Source organism: Botrytis cinerea, chromosome 12, assembly GCF_000143535.2.
Source record: "Botrytis cinerea B05.10 chromosome 12, complete sequence".
Taxonomy (NCBI): Eukaryota; Fungi; Ascomycota; class Leotiomycetes; order Helotiales; family Sclerotiniaceae; genus Botrytis; species Botrytis cinerea.
In genome coordinates, this window is record NC_037321.1 from 651,018 (window position 1) to 665,161 (window position 14,144).

The 14,144-nt window shown below is 44.0% G+C and overlaps 4 protein-coding genes across 4 annotated transcripts; 1 reads left to right on the top strand and 3 right to left on the bottom strand.

The window, feature by feature from the left end:
* The first annotated feature begins 4,675 nt into the window (after positions 1 to 4,675).
* BCIN_12g01880 (hypothetical protein) lies at positions 4,676 to 6,871 on the top strand. Its single transcript, XM_024696276.1, has 2 exons — positions 4,676 to 5,446; positions 5,511 to 6,871. Exons 1-2 carry the CDS (start codon positions 5,124 to 5,126, stop codon positions 6,610 to 6,612), a joined length of 1,425 nt encoding a protein of 474 aa, XP_024552082.1. The 5' UTR covers positions 4,676 to 5,123; the 3' UTR covers positions 6,613 to 6,871.
* Positions 6,872 to 6,914: 43 nt separating this feature from the next.
* Positions 6,915 to 8,609, bottom strand: BCIN_12g01890 (hypothetical protein). The gene has a single exon (XM_001557968.2). It carries the CDS (start codon positions 8,408 to 8,410, stop codon positions 7,220 to 7,222), a length of 1,191 nt encoding a protein of 396 aa, XP_001558018.2. The 5' UTR covers positions 8,411 to 8,609; the 3' UTR covers positions 6,915 to 7,219.
* Positions 8,610 to 8,675: 66 nt separating this feature from the next.
* Positions 8,676 to 9,954, bottom strand: BCIN_12g01900 (hypothetical protein). Its single transcript, XM_001557969.2, has one exon. It carries the CDS (start codon positions 9,584 to 9,586, stop codon positions 8,861 to 8,863), a length of 726 nt encoding a protein of 241 aa, XP_001558019.2. The 5' UTR covers positions 9,587 to 9,954; the 3' UTR covers positions 8,676 to 8,860.
* A 789-nt stretch (positions 9,955 to 10,743) lies between these two features.
* BCIN_12g01910 (hypothetical protein) lies at positions 10,744 to 13,506 on the bottom strand. Its single transcript, XM_024696277.1, has 7 exons — positions 13,122 to 13,506; positions 12,617 to 13,023; positions 12,383 to 12,555; positions 12,207 to 12,311; positions 11,757 to 12,142; positions 11,625 to 11,692; positions 10,744 to 11,534 (listed from the first exon to the last, which is right to left on the bottom strand). The coding sequence occupies exons 3-7, from the start codon at positions 12,524 to 12,526 to the stop codon at positions 11,047 to 11,049; spliced, it is 1,191 nt and encodes a 396-aa protein (XP_024552083.1). The 5' UTR covers positions 12,527 to 12,555; positions 12,617 to 13,023; positions 13,122 to 13,506; the 3' UTR covers positions 10,744 to 11,046.
* Positions 13,507 to 14,144: the final 638 nt, after the last annotated feature.

A 14,144-nucleotide genomic window follows, 5' to 3' on the forward strand; every position in this document is an offset into this window, starting at 1 on the left:
TTTTTGGGTGCTCGAGATTTCTGAAATGTAGTGATTCGAATGTGTTGAAATTCTTGGTCTTTTTGATCCTCGCTACTTTTTTGCGGTTGTGTAGTTTATCGGGATGGGGTGTTGAGTTTGGGGAATGATTCGATGGAGTTGAAGAGTTGAAGAGTTGAAGAGTTGAAGAGTTGAAGAGTTGGGGAATACAATTGGCAAGTAAAAAAGTACATGTAGATATCGTTTGGTAATCTTTTTCTTTGATAATATATATATTTATATATATATAGTTTGTAGGTTGAGTGAGGAAGGGAGAAAGCTGGGAAGAGGGATGGAAGAAAGGGGAAGAGGGAGGAAGAGGAAAAGAAAAAGAGAAGAGAGTGATTGGAGCTGGGTGCCGGAGGTAGGTGAATATACTCTTCTCTTCTTTACTTTGTTATTGTAAAATTACTGTTTCGATTGAGGATTTGTGTAGGTTCTTTTTTGTAGGTTGTCGTTTTTCTTTGTAGTTGGATGTGTGTGTGTGTGTGTGTGTGTGTGGTTTGGAAGAGGAGGGGGAGGGGGGAGAAGGTGAGGTGAGGAGAGGGATGTTTTTGGGAGGGGATTACGAAGGGGTATAGATGGGGATGGGGATGGGGATGGGGATGGATGAATAGATAGATAGATGGCTATAGAAGGGAGGTGGAATGGGAAGGGGGGGAAAGAAATGAAAGAAATGAAGGAAAGAAGAAGGATTTAAGAGAGCGAAAGGGAAAAAAATGTAAGAAGGGAAGAAAAATGGAAGAGGAGAAAATATCTAGAAATGAGATTTAGAAATGTATTATCTATAGACTGTGTGTTGGTTGTTGGGGATGCATGTAGTTGGATGTTTTTGAATGTATTGGATATGCTTGGAATGTGTTGGGGGGTTTTTGGGTAGATGGATGGACGGGGGGCAGTTGAGTTGGGTTGGTGAGGGAAGAATGGGATGATGGGAGGATGGGAGAGGAGGAGGATGGGAGAGATTGGAGTGAAGATTTATAGTATAGAGAGGAAGAGTAAAGAAAGAGGAGATATTGATATAGTATGGATTTATAAGAGGGTTTATATATTTATATACACATTTGCGAGATCATCGTAGGAAAGAAGGAGGATTATTCATTAGCAATCCCGCGAGAACATCTCTCTCTCTCTCTCTCTCTCTTGTGAGGAAACTCTTTCGAAATATATAAAAGAATGTCGTTACTCACAAGAGTTTGTTCGAAGCGCGTGGAAAATCTCAAGTGTTGGGAAAGTATACATTCATTCATTCATTCATTCATTCACTTGTATATTCAAACTACCATCTTAATCTCATCTCAAGTATATCGAAATCAAAGGTACACTCATGCATGTTCTCAAACCAGACGCGAAGTTGTATAGTAATAAGTGACGCATCATTCAGACGGGATTGAATGGCCCGAAACTATTTTACCAAGTCTCACTCAACCGACGTGAATGAAAAGGTATAGTATATATAGTATTGGCAGAGCCAGTGAATGCATGACTGAAATTAGAGATTATACTTGTTGAGAAATTTACGAGAGAAAGGTATACAGACCGACGTTCGAAATGTTATCGCGAGGAAGAATCGGACGATATGATCTACGTGCGGTGTATGGGATAGGAAAAACACAGCTTTAGAATCGTTGACTCTCCTCGATTTTAAAAACTCAACTAGAATATGGATGGACTGATCGATCTGTTGACTTATTCTCGTCTATTCTCTCTCTACTTGATATCAAGTAAAAACAGCAAGGCTAGAAATGAGAACCAAAACTTCCTACACCTTCTTGAGATAAACGAGAGATCAAATCGTAGTATCATTCTCGAGACAAGAGTGTAGTATGAAATATAAACAGTGCGATGTGACTCTAAATCTTGATCCTGGATGTGTAGACTAGGGAATTTCCATTTGGGTGTGCAATCAGTAGAGTAAAATGATATACCTCATATACGGTGAATATTACTAGGTTCTTCCATGACTTTACCATAGTTCAGATCTTGTATATCGATTCCAGAGAGGATTTGCAGATGTTGGTTGGTTGCAAGATAACAATAATGCACCTCTACTTTGAAATATCCGAGGAAACTGTAGACGTCTGACTTTTTCCTTTGGAGGAAAGTAACAAATGAAGATATCGTAAGATTACATGCACAGTTCCGTTGGAAGATGATGAGTATGATTTGGCGTATTTAATTGACTGACAAAAAGAAACAGCACACGATATCAAGCCCCCTATCTTCTTAACATCATCAAGTCCCACTATTTCCTCAAGATGAACACATAAAGCTGAGTGAAGCGAACTCGGAGCAATACTCCCATACAAGACTAGGAGCGGCTCTTTCTCATTTATTGAAATCTAATATCCACTCCGATGGCTTAAGACCTTGCACCAACTTGGCGGACATTTCCTTCCCCAAAGCTAAACACGGTGAGTCTGGAGGAATCGGGCCTATTATGGATGGTGGGAATCCCGCTCTCCAGCACAGATCAAGTGTCCCGCGTGTTTGACTAGGTGGGATGCTGTGAGCACACACTAGGGAGGTGGATTCGTGGAGTGCGCTCGCTTCTCCATCTGGAGTGTATCATGAATGTATTGATGGGGGTAAATAGTGGATATGGGGAAATTGAGCGGTTGGGGGGGAGTGGATCTGGGAAGTGGTAGATAAGAGTCTCGACTTCGTTCCAGCTTGTTAGAAAGTGGATACTTCCGAGAAAGGCCAAAGAACAGTACGAGTACCTGCCCTAGCATGGCCATTGGTGTATCATCAGGTGTAGATAAATGTGACAAGGCCACAGATAGTATCAATGTAATGAGGTGACACTCCAATGATGATGGATCATCTACTTGAAGCAAGCCACAGTCGCTAATTGTAGTGTATATCCCAACCATACAATACCGATGTAGGACAGAGCCTCCAGAGTCAAGAATCTCGTCGCCTAACACTTCGAGATGTTCCTCAATCGTATTCGCCTCCTAGAGAATCTCAAGCCACGTTAGGATTATGGCATGACGAGAGTTACGCCACGTTAAGCCTTTCTGAAGTTTTGATAAGCTTCTAGAAGCTTTTTAGTCATTGCATTCAATGCATTGACAAGAACCAATGATGGATTTGTTTTGTTCTTGGTGAAGCTTGTTCTGAGTGTTCTAGTTCTGGGTGAAGGTAGAAAAAATAAAGTTCGACCAGTGAGAGAAAGGAAAAAGAAGAAAGAAAGGAAAGGAAAGGAAGGGCTTGATAAAAATTTGAAGCGTATCTTGCTTGCCGATGAAGTGCCATTATTAGCGTCTAAAGATGCTTGAAGATGACACCAAGTCCACGCTAAGGGAGAAAATAGCGCTAGAATTGACCTAGAAACAGACTAGAAGGTTTAGAAATCTATGCGAAATTGTTCACGGGCGTTGTCTAGATTCGAATATTCAAATACTGTGCAGGTGCAATATTAGAGAATCGTCTTCCCATCCTCGTCGGCATGTCCGTCTTTTAACTATTCGTTCTGGAGAAATCTGGCTTTTCCTATGGTCTTGATACCATGTTATCGCCATGCAGAAAAGATACGTACGAGCATCTGCATGAGTCCTGGAAGAGATTTAGCATGAGATTCAGCGAGGATGCAATGGTGGTGATTAGCGAAGAGGAGGCACTCGAGCACATAGATATGAGAATGAGAACGAGGTGATGCTGATTACATCCCTCTTTGATATTGTAAATGAATGGTTACTGGGTGATTCCCTCCATTCCCTGTCTTCCCCACCAACTCCAGTCCGTGTATAAGTGGATCTTCCATGGAACTTGATATTATTGCCCCTCTTGCCCCTCACACTCACACTCACACTCGCCCTCGCACGGAATTGTAACCCATGGGGAAATGCATAACAGTCTTGGCCCTCTCTTCCGATGCACATACCATGAGATGAGTGGATACATGCATGTTCATGGTCACTTGACCTCGATCTCACTCAACCCATTCACGACTATGCCCTTGCCCTTTGGATCAACAATGAAGCATTTGAGGTTGGAAGTGCATCTTAGTCCAACGCCCCGATACCTCCACGATCCATAATAACCCCGATGACAAAGACCGTGATGCTGGGAAGATCATGTACGACGTCGATGATGGTGTAGAGACAACGAAACTTGGCCCAATTGAAGCATTGGCCCGGGTAAATGTGTGGAGGAAATCATGCTAAATGGTTAAGCTTTCACATGAAGCTTTTCTCCATTCGCCCTAGCTCTCTTAGCTCTTTTGGCTGTGCCTTAGCTCTCTTTCTTAGCTTCTCCAGATCTTCCCGGCTTTTCTCACACTTTTCCTTCTTCTTCAATAGATCGACTGCGGGACTTTCCTTGTTCGGCCACATTTTCGGAGCGTCCTAGAGCCACTAAGAGTGTGTTACTGCGTTGGAATGGAAACCCCAATGGCAAGTGATCCAATCAGCTCAAGTCAACCCTTTCTTTCACGACGGCATCGTATGCGAAGAGGTGAATATGGCTTAGTCGTCTCTTAGGGACTTTAGACGCTCAAAACATCTCCCTGCTTCAGTATCTACCGATACACTGGAAGGTTTAACAGCACAGAAGATAGCAAGGATCTGTCTTGCCTAGACCAAGCCGGGTAAGATGACAATCACTCAGACATCATACCATATCGTTGAATGATTTTCTCTTTGGGAAGTGTGGATCCCCTTATGCAATTTAATCGATTCACCCTGCTTGATTGGCTCAGATGATTCAAGGTCTAGGGTTTGCACAAAGTCGAATGATGGATATTTCCGATGGGAGATGGCGATGGAGATGGGGATGAGGATGGAGATGGAGATGGATGAGTGGGTTAATGGGTCTGGGGTAAGGTTAATTGAATGGAGACTGGGGTTTGGCATGGGGAAGTTCAACGATGGAAATTCCTATAAAGATGGAGTAACCCAGCTTCGCAATACAACATCGCCAACAACAACATCAACATCATCATCATCATCCTCCTCCTCATCAATTCATCCTCTCTCTTTACAACAAGAACTTTGTATTCTCTCTATACTGCGTAGAAGAATTTCATTCTTATTCTCTCCAGTCCCTCCATTCTCTCCCCCTCAATCCACAAAACAACCCTTCCCTTCAATACCCTCACAATGGCAGGTGGAATTCCAATTTCCACTACACCCCTCTCGACGGGGTTCCTTCGTGGAAAAGCTCTCATCTTTCCACTTTCCCTCGTCATCTCTCTATTTTTCCTTTGGGGATTCTCTTACGGTTTACTCGATGTTCTCAACAAGCATTTCCAAACAGTTCTCGATATCACCAAGCTCCAATCTACCGGTCTTCAAGTCGTTTACTTCGGTGGCGGTTATCTTCTCTTCTCTCCTATCGCCGCCGAAGTCATGAAGCGCAAGGGTTATAAGATTACTATCCTGATGGGTCTCTCACTTTACTCTCTTGGTGCTATTATGTTTTGGTAAGTTTTTGGCATTGACTCACAAACTTTGCACCACTCGGATCATAGCTGACAAAAAATTCAGGCCAACTGCTCATTTCTCTACATACCAAAACAGAATTGCCTCATTTGGTGGTTTCTGTGCTTGCACATTGGTCATCGCATGTGGACTCGCTACTCTCGAAACTGCCGCCAATTCTTATGCTGTTGTTATCGGCGACCCGGCATCGGCATCAGCTCGTCTTCAATTCTGTCAATCATGGAACGGAGTTGCTTCATTCATTGGTCCATTGATTGCCGGAAAATACTTCTTCACTGGTGAAAACGCTCACAATTTAACCAATGTCCAATTCGTCTATCTGGCAGTTGCATGCGCTGGTGCCGCCATCGCCGTTCTCTTCCTTGTCGCCAAACTTCCTGAAGTTTCCGAAGAAATGCTCGAATCCAGCACCGTTAAAACCGAGAACCTTGCCCTCGATGAGTTTGGACAAGAAATCGGTCAAGGCCCAATCTATAAGCAATACAACATGATCTTTGCCTTCATTGCCCAATTCTGCTATGTTGGTGCTCAAGTCACTGTTGCATCATTCTTCATCAACTACGCTACCGAAAATGCATCATACTCTTCCTCCCAAGCTTCTAACATGCTTTCCTACGCTTTAATCACTTTCACCGTTGGTCGATTCATCGCCACTGCTCTCGCAACCGTTTTCCAAGCTGATTTCCTCATGATCATCTACTCTGCCTTCGCTATCGCTTTCACAGCCGTTGTAGCTGCATGGCACGGAAATGGCGCTGTGGTCATTCTCATCCTTCTCTTCTTCTTCGAGGCCCCTATGTATCCTACTCTTTTCACCCTCGGTACTGCCAATCTCGGACGTCATACTCGTCGTGGTGCAGGTATTCTCGTCATGGGTGTCTCTGGTGGAGCCGTCTTCCCTCCTATCCAAGGTGCCATTGCCGATTCTGCCGGTACTAGAATCTCGTATGTGGTTCCATTGGTTGGATTCGTTTATGTATTGGGATATGTTACTTTCCATTGGATTAGACATGGAAGACATATCATGAGAGTTAAGGATGTCGTTGCAGCCGAATTTGTAGGTGTAGGGGGTATTGGTGGTGTGGTTGAGCAAGTTCATTACGATGGAGATAAGGTCATGAGTGTTGAGCAAAAGGAAACTATCTAAATGATTTCCACTATCTTTAATGATACTTTGGGAAAAGGGAAATTGGATGGTTTTCGGTGTTTGGGATGGGATGGGATTACGAACGTCGTAATAGATGAAACGTATTATTTACTGTACATACACACTTTTTACTGGCATTTGCTTGGATGGCTTTTCTCTCTTCTCTTTATTAGATGAGATTGAATGAACGGATGGATGGACACGATACCACGATTGAAATGGAATAGAGACATAGATTTCCAATAAATTTACAAATTCATTACTTAATCTACTTTCGTTTTATAAATGTGATGGTGCAACTGTGGATACGAATTTATACGAGATTTCTGACCCCCCTCTTGAAAATAACTACATTGTAGTTTCTTGTTCAGACCTATTGAATATTTTCCTGCTTCTCACGCTCTCATCTTTTTCATTGTTTCAAAATCAACCATATTCCTAGCATTTTGATACTATATAATCCATGTATATCTTGCAATTGGTGCTAGTATTCCAACTTTACAACTCATATGTATTGTTTTTAGAGCTGCTTCGTTTAGATCATCAAGCCTCTGATAGAAAAAGTTTATAAACACAGAATAAACATTTAAGCCCCCATCTCACCACTTCACGCCAAATCTTCCTCACTCTCTCCCGAATCCATTACCTCGGGACTCGGCACTTTCTTTCCCAAACCCGGCACCTTAGGACTCGGAACCTTCAACTTCGCCTCGGCCAAAAGCTCCGCATAAAGCTCCGGATTTTCATCCCTCAAGCCTTGTATCCACGTCGGATGCTGTTCATCATCGCTCTCGTCCTCGTCCAACTCAATCCCAAACCGCAACTTCCTCTCCTTCACCAACAACATCAAATTATATACCCTCTCCTCATCCTCCACCGCCGCCGCCTCCGCCGCCTCCTCCTCCGCAATCGCCAAATTCCAATCCCGCTCCCATAATTCCCTCACGTGCCCTTCCGAGAATCGATACTTCAGCACTTTTTCCTGCGATATCGCCCAGTCGGGAAGACTCTTAAACATAAGCGGTATGCGAATCTTGTACCCTTCTTGAAGAATCCGTCCTAGCTTCTTTTCTTCAATTCTTTTTTCTCGCTCATCTTTCATCGCAGCTCGAATCACTTTGTTCAACTGCGCACTATAATTCCCCGCAATATCCCCCTTCACAGCCGGAGCCACTTTCTTCACCGGCGCACTGGGTACCCCCAGGATTTCCTCCGCCGCATCCACAACCGGCGGGCGCGTCGCAAAGTTATATATCATCAGCCCCACCGTCCACACATCCGTCTGTGCATCATAGTAGTCCTTATCCGGGGTTGTTCCATCATCACCACCCTCTTCCGCGTCAATGCGTCCGCCAGGCGGGAGAAAATTCGCAGTCCCGAAATCTCCAACTTTGATATCGGGGTATACTTTTGATCGCGCCTCGGGGGTCGAGGCATGGGGTGGCCATTTCAGAAACACGTTCTGCGGCGCGAGATCCATGGTGATGATCATACCGCGATTTTTGTGTTCCGGCCGGGTATTGTAATCGGGATGTTCGTTGTGCAGGAAGAGAATGGCGGAGATGAGCTGCGAGAATATGTGCCAGAGGAAAAGTTCTGGAGGATAGTGTCGATCGTGGAGAGCGGGGACCTGGAGATATTCCTCATGGCGCATCTGACGGCCTAAATTTGCGATACGGACCATATGTCTTCTTTGTATTGCTAAGTCCAGGAGTTGGTGTCCTTCCTGATAGCCGTGGAGAATCCGATAAAGATCCCCGCCATCGCAGTACTCGTAGTATGAGGCGAACATTACCATGCCTCTTTCTTCCTGGGCGCCGAATTGGGATGTGAAATCGAGAAAGGCGTCCAGGGCGCAGATGTGCGGATGTCCAGATTTGATGTATTGGAGATAGCAGCGGTTTTCACGGTAGCGTTTGGAGAGCAGATTGCGGGTGGCGATGAGGGTGGGTGAGCTGATGGTTGCTTCGGAAGAGGGCGTGATGGGGGGTGTGCGCGAGAGGGGGTTGGGTGGGGTGTGTGGAGGGGGAGGGGGGTTTTCGCGTTTGCGTCGAGAGAACCGTTGGTCGGCGGTTTCGGATTGGATTTTTAGAGCGTACCGTTTTTGGGTGAGGGTGTTGAGGACGAGGACTAGGGGTGGGGAGATACGGTTAGCTTATGTATTTTGGGGTTGGAGTATTTGTGGATAGGATAGGGGTAGCGAGAATGCTGGATCCCTGATTCTCTCTATTTGCTTCTTTCTCAAAACTCAAATTTTCTCTCTCTTCCTCAGAGTCAAGGAAACCAAATCCTCCCCCTTTTCAACTCCTCTCCAGAAAAAAAAAATCAAACGAAAAGCCAAGCAAGAAGAAAAGTAAAATAAAAACATACAAACACTACCAAACCCGCCAACCCCCAAAATCCCCTCAAAAACCTGATTCTTCAACCCCCCCAACCTCGGATCTTCTCTCCACTTATTCCGCCTAATGCTTTTCGGCGTCTTCTTCAACGACTGATAAAAATGCGCAAGCCGCGCTTCCGATTCACGGATATCGCGTTTCGAGAGCGAGGATTCCTGGTCTGGGGAGGGGGGCGTGTGGAAACTATCAGAATTTGAGGAGGAAGAGGATGGGTCGGGTGTGTGGTATGATGAGTGGTCGGAGGGATCGTCGGGAGGATTTGCAGATGGATCCGGGGGGATTCGATCATCTGGATTCGAGGGTTTGGCGGGGGGCAGCGGTGCGGGATTGGCGGATCGTAACCCGATTTCTTCGAGAAATCTTTGGGATATCTTTTGAAGGTTTTCGACGAGTGGAAGAACTTGCAGCGGCATTTCGGTGCTCGTGAGAAGCGGTGTGTTTTCTGGGAGGACCCGGGTGTAGATTGAGATGATGAGAGAGAGGTAGAAGAAGCAGTAGTTCAGTCGGTTGGCCATGGTGAATAGCCGAGAGAGATGGGAGAGATGGGCTTGCGTTAGGATAGTTGCACGCTGCATAGTTTTTATGGCTTGGGGTTTGGATGGGTGTTGTTATTTTGGAGGGTGGAGAGTTAGATGACATGGCATGTCGTGTTGTGTAGTTTGAGTTGGATTGGAATGAACGGTAGTCAATGGCTTTGATTATAGTGATGAATAATGCTGAAAGAGAATTTGATATGTGTCAGCTTTGTTACCCGTGGATTTGCAAGAAAGTTCATGGGGAACAAAGAGGTCTTCCGCATTTGATGCGAGGAGATGGCATGGATGGCTTTGTTATTTAAAATTAAATAATCCATGTTAGTAAAAACATCTTTCGGTAGTATTGAAAGTATGTAATCAAATCGATTCAGTAAGGAAAATATCCGTGCTACTCTCTGAATCGTCTTGAATCTTGGGTTGGGGAACAATCAAACACTACTTAGCAATTGTAAGAAATGATTGAAAATTTCAAAATGAGAGGTTACGATAAATATCCTTGGGAATACGTGGAATTAAGATAGAGATAAGTTTGCTATACGAGATGGATACATATTCGTTTGTAAATTTTCCAAGTTGTGCTGCGATAGAAAATTATCGGATATGGGTACGTACATTCGCTTGTCACTTCTACCCCTTTCACAATTGAAAGAAAAGATGGAAATGGAAATATACGAGTACAGTGATTCTTTAATTCTCTAAACTCCGCTTCTCGGTAAAAAAAAAAACTCGAGAAACTAAAGTCCCATCCATCGCATCAATAGATGTATACAAGAAGAAGGAAAGACGAGAAGTACCCTGATCCGACTCACCAATTGACGACGTGATAAACCACTCTGTATATCCCAGATCAAGCCATGCCATCACAACCCGAGAAATTTGCAGCAAGAAGGAATAGCTAAATTACTACAGCCAAAATCCATTATTGTTGGACTTCTCAATCCTTCACAACTTCCCACTCACTATCTCGACCCCCTACCAGAAATATCAAATGAAAAAGCGAAAATTCTCATTAACAACGCTCTACTACTATAGTAGAAAAAGGGTACTAATCGATGAATTATGATAATTGCACCAATTATAGAGATACTGAAGTAGCGAGAAGAATGTTGATCCCGTAATCTGTACTTTCTTTCACAGGCGCTGTTCGGAAGCGAACATTAAAGCAAAAATTTATTGGTTGCGATAACTGTATGTCCTGTAGATAAATTCTGCCGCTATAAACAGGAACGATATCAAGAAGACTATTCTTGACTTTGAAGAATGATGAACGAGAAAGACATAAGACTCTTAGGAAGTTGGAAGTTGAAAAACATATAAGACTTGCTATATATATAAATATATGGCTCACTTGAAGGGTATATTCTGTCCGTTTCCTTCAACCAAAACTTTACATGCAAATAACTTTCCTCCCATGCCCAAGCCCATATCCGTATTTATATTCAGCACCGCCATCATTATACAGCATATTGTACATTTCATCGTAAATAATAGTACACAAATCAAACCATGTCTGTTTCCAAGTTTTTCCTCCTCTCATCATACTCGATCTGGATCTCCGTCCGCCGCAGAATTCTTCCATCCGGCATCGAAACCAATTCATACTCCTCATTCTCCCCTTCCAGTCCCCTTTCATTACCAGCAGATCTTCCACTCGCTTCCTCCAAAATCCTCTCCTCACTGTGTCCACTCTTGCCACTCCAGCTCTTAACCGTCTTAAGATTCGGGGATTGCGCATGAATAGTACCCCCCAGACTCAATTCATTCGATAGATGGGTCGCAGTGCGATTACTCGGACCAAAAGGAGTCTTCTTAAATCCACTCCAAGAGCCTGATCGTGGGCCTCCAGGCTCAGTATCTGAGCTGCCATCGCTGCTGAAACCAAGGATTTTCCAGCTACGAAGAAGAGGACGGAGAGTGGCGGTTGACGCAGCGACTATGCCGAGAGCAATCTCAATCGTAGACCAGACGAAAACAGGAGCGATGGAATCTGTGTGTGGGAGATGTGATGTCAGTTGATGAAGTGAACTCAAGTGTGTATCGCTAGTTTGAATAGAAACGCTAGCACGGAGCAACTTACACAATGAATCTGTAACGTTCAGAAAAGCCACGAGGTACTTAAGACGAATGATCGTAGCAATGCTTGCACTATTAAGGCAAAGCCTTGTGTCAGTTTCCCTGTATCCATGAAGACGATAAAGTGTTTTCTTACACGATTCCTAAACCGAGAATAAACATAATCGAGAACTTTAAACGAAGGCTCATCTTGATATCCCACAACATCGGTATTGGCAACAAGGCAAAAAGCCAATCAAAGAAGATCGTCTCGGCCGAGATGGCATATGCAAAATTCGCAATGATACGAGGCTCGAGACAGACCCCTGGAGTTAACGGATCCCATGACGCTTTTAATGGTCTACACTGTACACATGAAATAACAAATGTTACTATTGACCATATCCATATTATAACAAGACTGATCCAAATAAGATATTTGTAGAAGGTTTTGACAGAAGTAATGCGAAGTAGGAGGAGTCCGACGCTCGTTTTTATTATGGCGGTGCAAAGAATATAGCAGAGCTCGACGAGAACTTGGTACTGGATGTGTTAAAATCTTTCCACGTCTTGTAAATCAACGCAGGATATAACTCATGGTATATACCTTTGCAGCACCGATTAATTGATCGTAAGTGAGTTGAGTGGCATGCACTCCAATTCCATAATGAACACCAAGGTATGAAAGAGCTGATGTGACAGTATACGCGACCTGCAAGTTCGATTAGCTAAAACTTAATTTGAGATTGGAAGGCCATCGTTATATCTTCGGGTTCCACTCACCAATCCAAGAAGAATCCAATAATCATCGCTTCCAAAAGTCCTCGAAACGAATATCCTCGTGTAACATCGCAATCCAACACTCAACAAAGAGAAAAACAAGCCCACGGTCACTACGGTAATAATCTGGATTTGTCGGCCGTCCATGATATAAACAACCTCGTCGTAGTGGGTAGCTATTCAAACATTAATAGGATCGATCATGACAAAATACAGATGTAGAATTTTCTTTCGTACACAAAATTGCGATTTAAGCCCAAGAGGTTCCACATATATGAGGGGATGGATGACTGCCTCGATTGTATGTTCGACTTCCGTACTTAGATTGTTTTGGCATATTGAGCAGTCGAGGGGATTTAACGATCCGTGCAGAGATCCCATACCGTATGAGCTCTGATGTCAAGCTGGGGAAAGCTGGGCAGTATGTATGGATGCGAGAATTAGCCAAGTGGATACTTTCGAAGAGGGGTTTAAATCCATTATTGCTTAATTCCCGTCAAATTTCTGGGATTCGTGCGCATCGGAAGCAAACTAGATCTGAATGCAGTAAATGAAGAAAGGCCCATTATCAGTTTGTAGTTATGCGTTAGTGGTGATAATTATGCTCGGTTATGCAAGGGGAGGAATTTTGTAAGACTCTCATTCTGAAAGTAGGTAAGCTCGTAAGAAAGGGACCTGGGCTTAGCATTGAGTGATGAAATAAATTCCCCGAGGAAAAAGGTGAATCAATTGGGATACATACTTTACACTTGCTCAACTTGTAACCGCTTAGACTTGGAAGTTTGGATCCCCGGCAACTATTTCTTTACAACCAATTAAACGACGATCCAGAAGTCGAATGTCGAAGTTAAATATGATCCTAGTGGCCGATCGGTGGATCACGAAACCCCATACCAGGTCAAGACTTAAGAGCACCAGAAGGGAGAAGCAACGTCCCGATTCTCAAGACCATATAAACGCAAGAGATTCGCCCCCTTGGCCACCAGGGCCTCAACAATTGGCGAGATTGTAATGTCGAACGAATTCGAACTTGGCTAGCCACACACAAGCGACAGCCTGCTGAACCATATCTACCCCCAGATTTCCTGGCAAAATCGACATGTGAACCATCCATCCAGGAAACCCCCGTATAACGAAAGAGTGAATGTGTAAAGTTTCCACGGGCATTTGGAAAGAGGTTTTCTCTGTGGTAGATCTCGCTAGTTAGGTGGGGTACACAAAGATCATCTCTCGTATTATCGGAATACAACGATTAGCTCAACAACCCATTCTCGGTAGTAAAGCACTAGAATCAACATATCTTTCGTACCCAACGCAGTGATACACTAATAAACTGACTAGGTTCGTGACGAGCAGATCCTGTATGAGCGTATGTACACACGTAATATCATTCATCTTCCCTCCCCACAGCCAACCACAAATGGAAAAAAACAAGTGTCATTACCGACCCGTTACGCTCAGACCGAATAATTGACAGCTCCATCGCCATCAACTGTATGTGTATATCTAGCAATCAAATAATTGAAGATCTATGAATGTCCAATTTGAATAGAATGCTGCACGTTCCACTATAACATGACAAATAGGCATCTACGGCACGGAAAACGAGTGCCGGGTTGAGACTCGTCGACGTTCTGGATATTTACCGAAGACTAGATACACAACCAGTCCAAGCCCTCGTCGTCTAGAACAAGCCCCAAGAAATAGCTAGTAGCACGTGACTATGATTCTCCAAGGCCACTCGGCCCATGACTCAACGTCATTT

What these genes read in the sequence shown, in the direction of transcription:
- BCIN_12g01890 (XM_001557968.2), bottom strand. Translation starts at nt 8,410, where the DNA reads ATGGTAATGTTCGCCTCATACTACGAGTACTGCGATGGCGGGGATCTT.
- BCIN_12g01880 (XM_024696276.1), top strand. Translation starts at nt 5,124, where the DNA reads ATGGCAGGTGGAATTCCAATTTCCACTACACCCCTCTCGACGGGGTTC. An exon ending in CTTGGTGCTATTATGTTTTG is followed by an intron (nt 5,447 to 5,510) that starts GTAAGTTTTTGG and finishes CAAAAAATTCAG; the next exon opens with GCCAACTGCTCATTTCTCTA.
- BCIN_12g01900 (XM_001557969.2), bottom strand. Translation starts at nt 9,586, where the DNA reads ATGCAGCGTGCAACTATCCTAACGCAAGCCCATCTCTCCCATCTCTCT.
- BCIN_12g01910 (XM_024696277.1), bottom strand. Translation starts at nt 12,526, where the DNA reads ATGGACGGCCGACAAATCCAGATTATTACCGTAGTGACCGTGGGCTTG. An exon ending in ATTGGATTCTTCTTGGATTG is followed by an intron (nt 12,312 to 12,382) that starts GTGAGTGGAACC and finishes TCGAACTTGCAG; the next exon opens with GTCGCGTATACTGTCACATC. An exon ending in ATTCTCGGTTTAGGAATCGT is followed by an intron (nt 11,693 to 11,756) that starts GTAAGAAAACAC and finishes TTGCCTTAATAG; the next exon opens with TGCAAGCATTGCTACGATCA.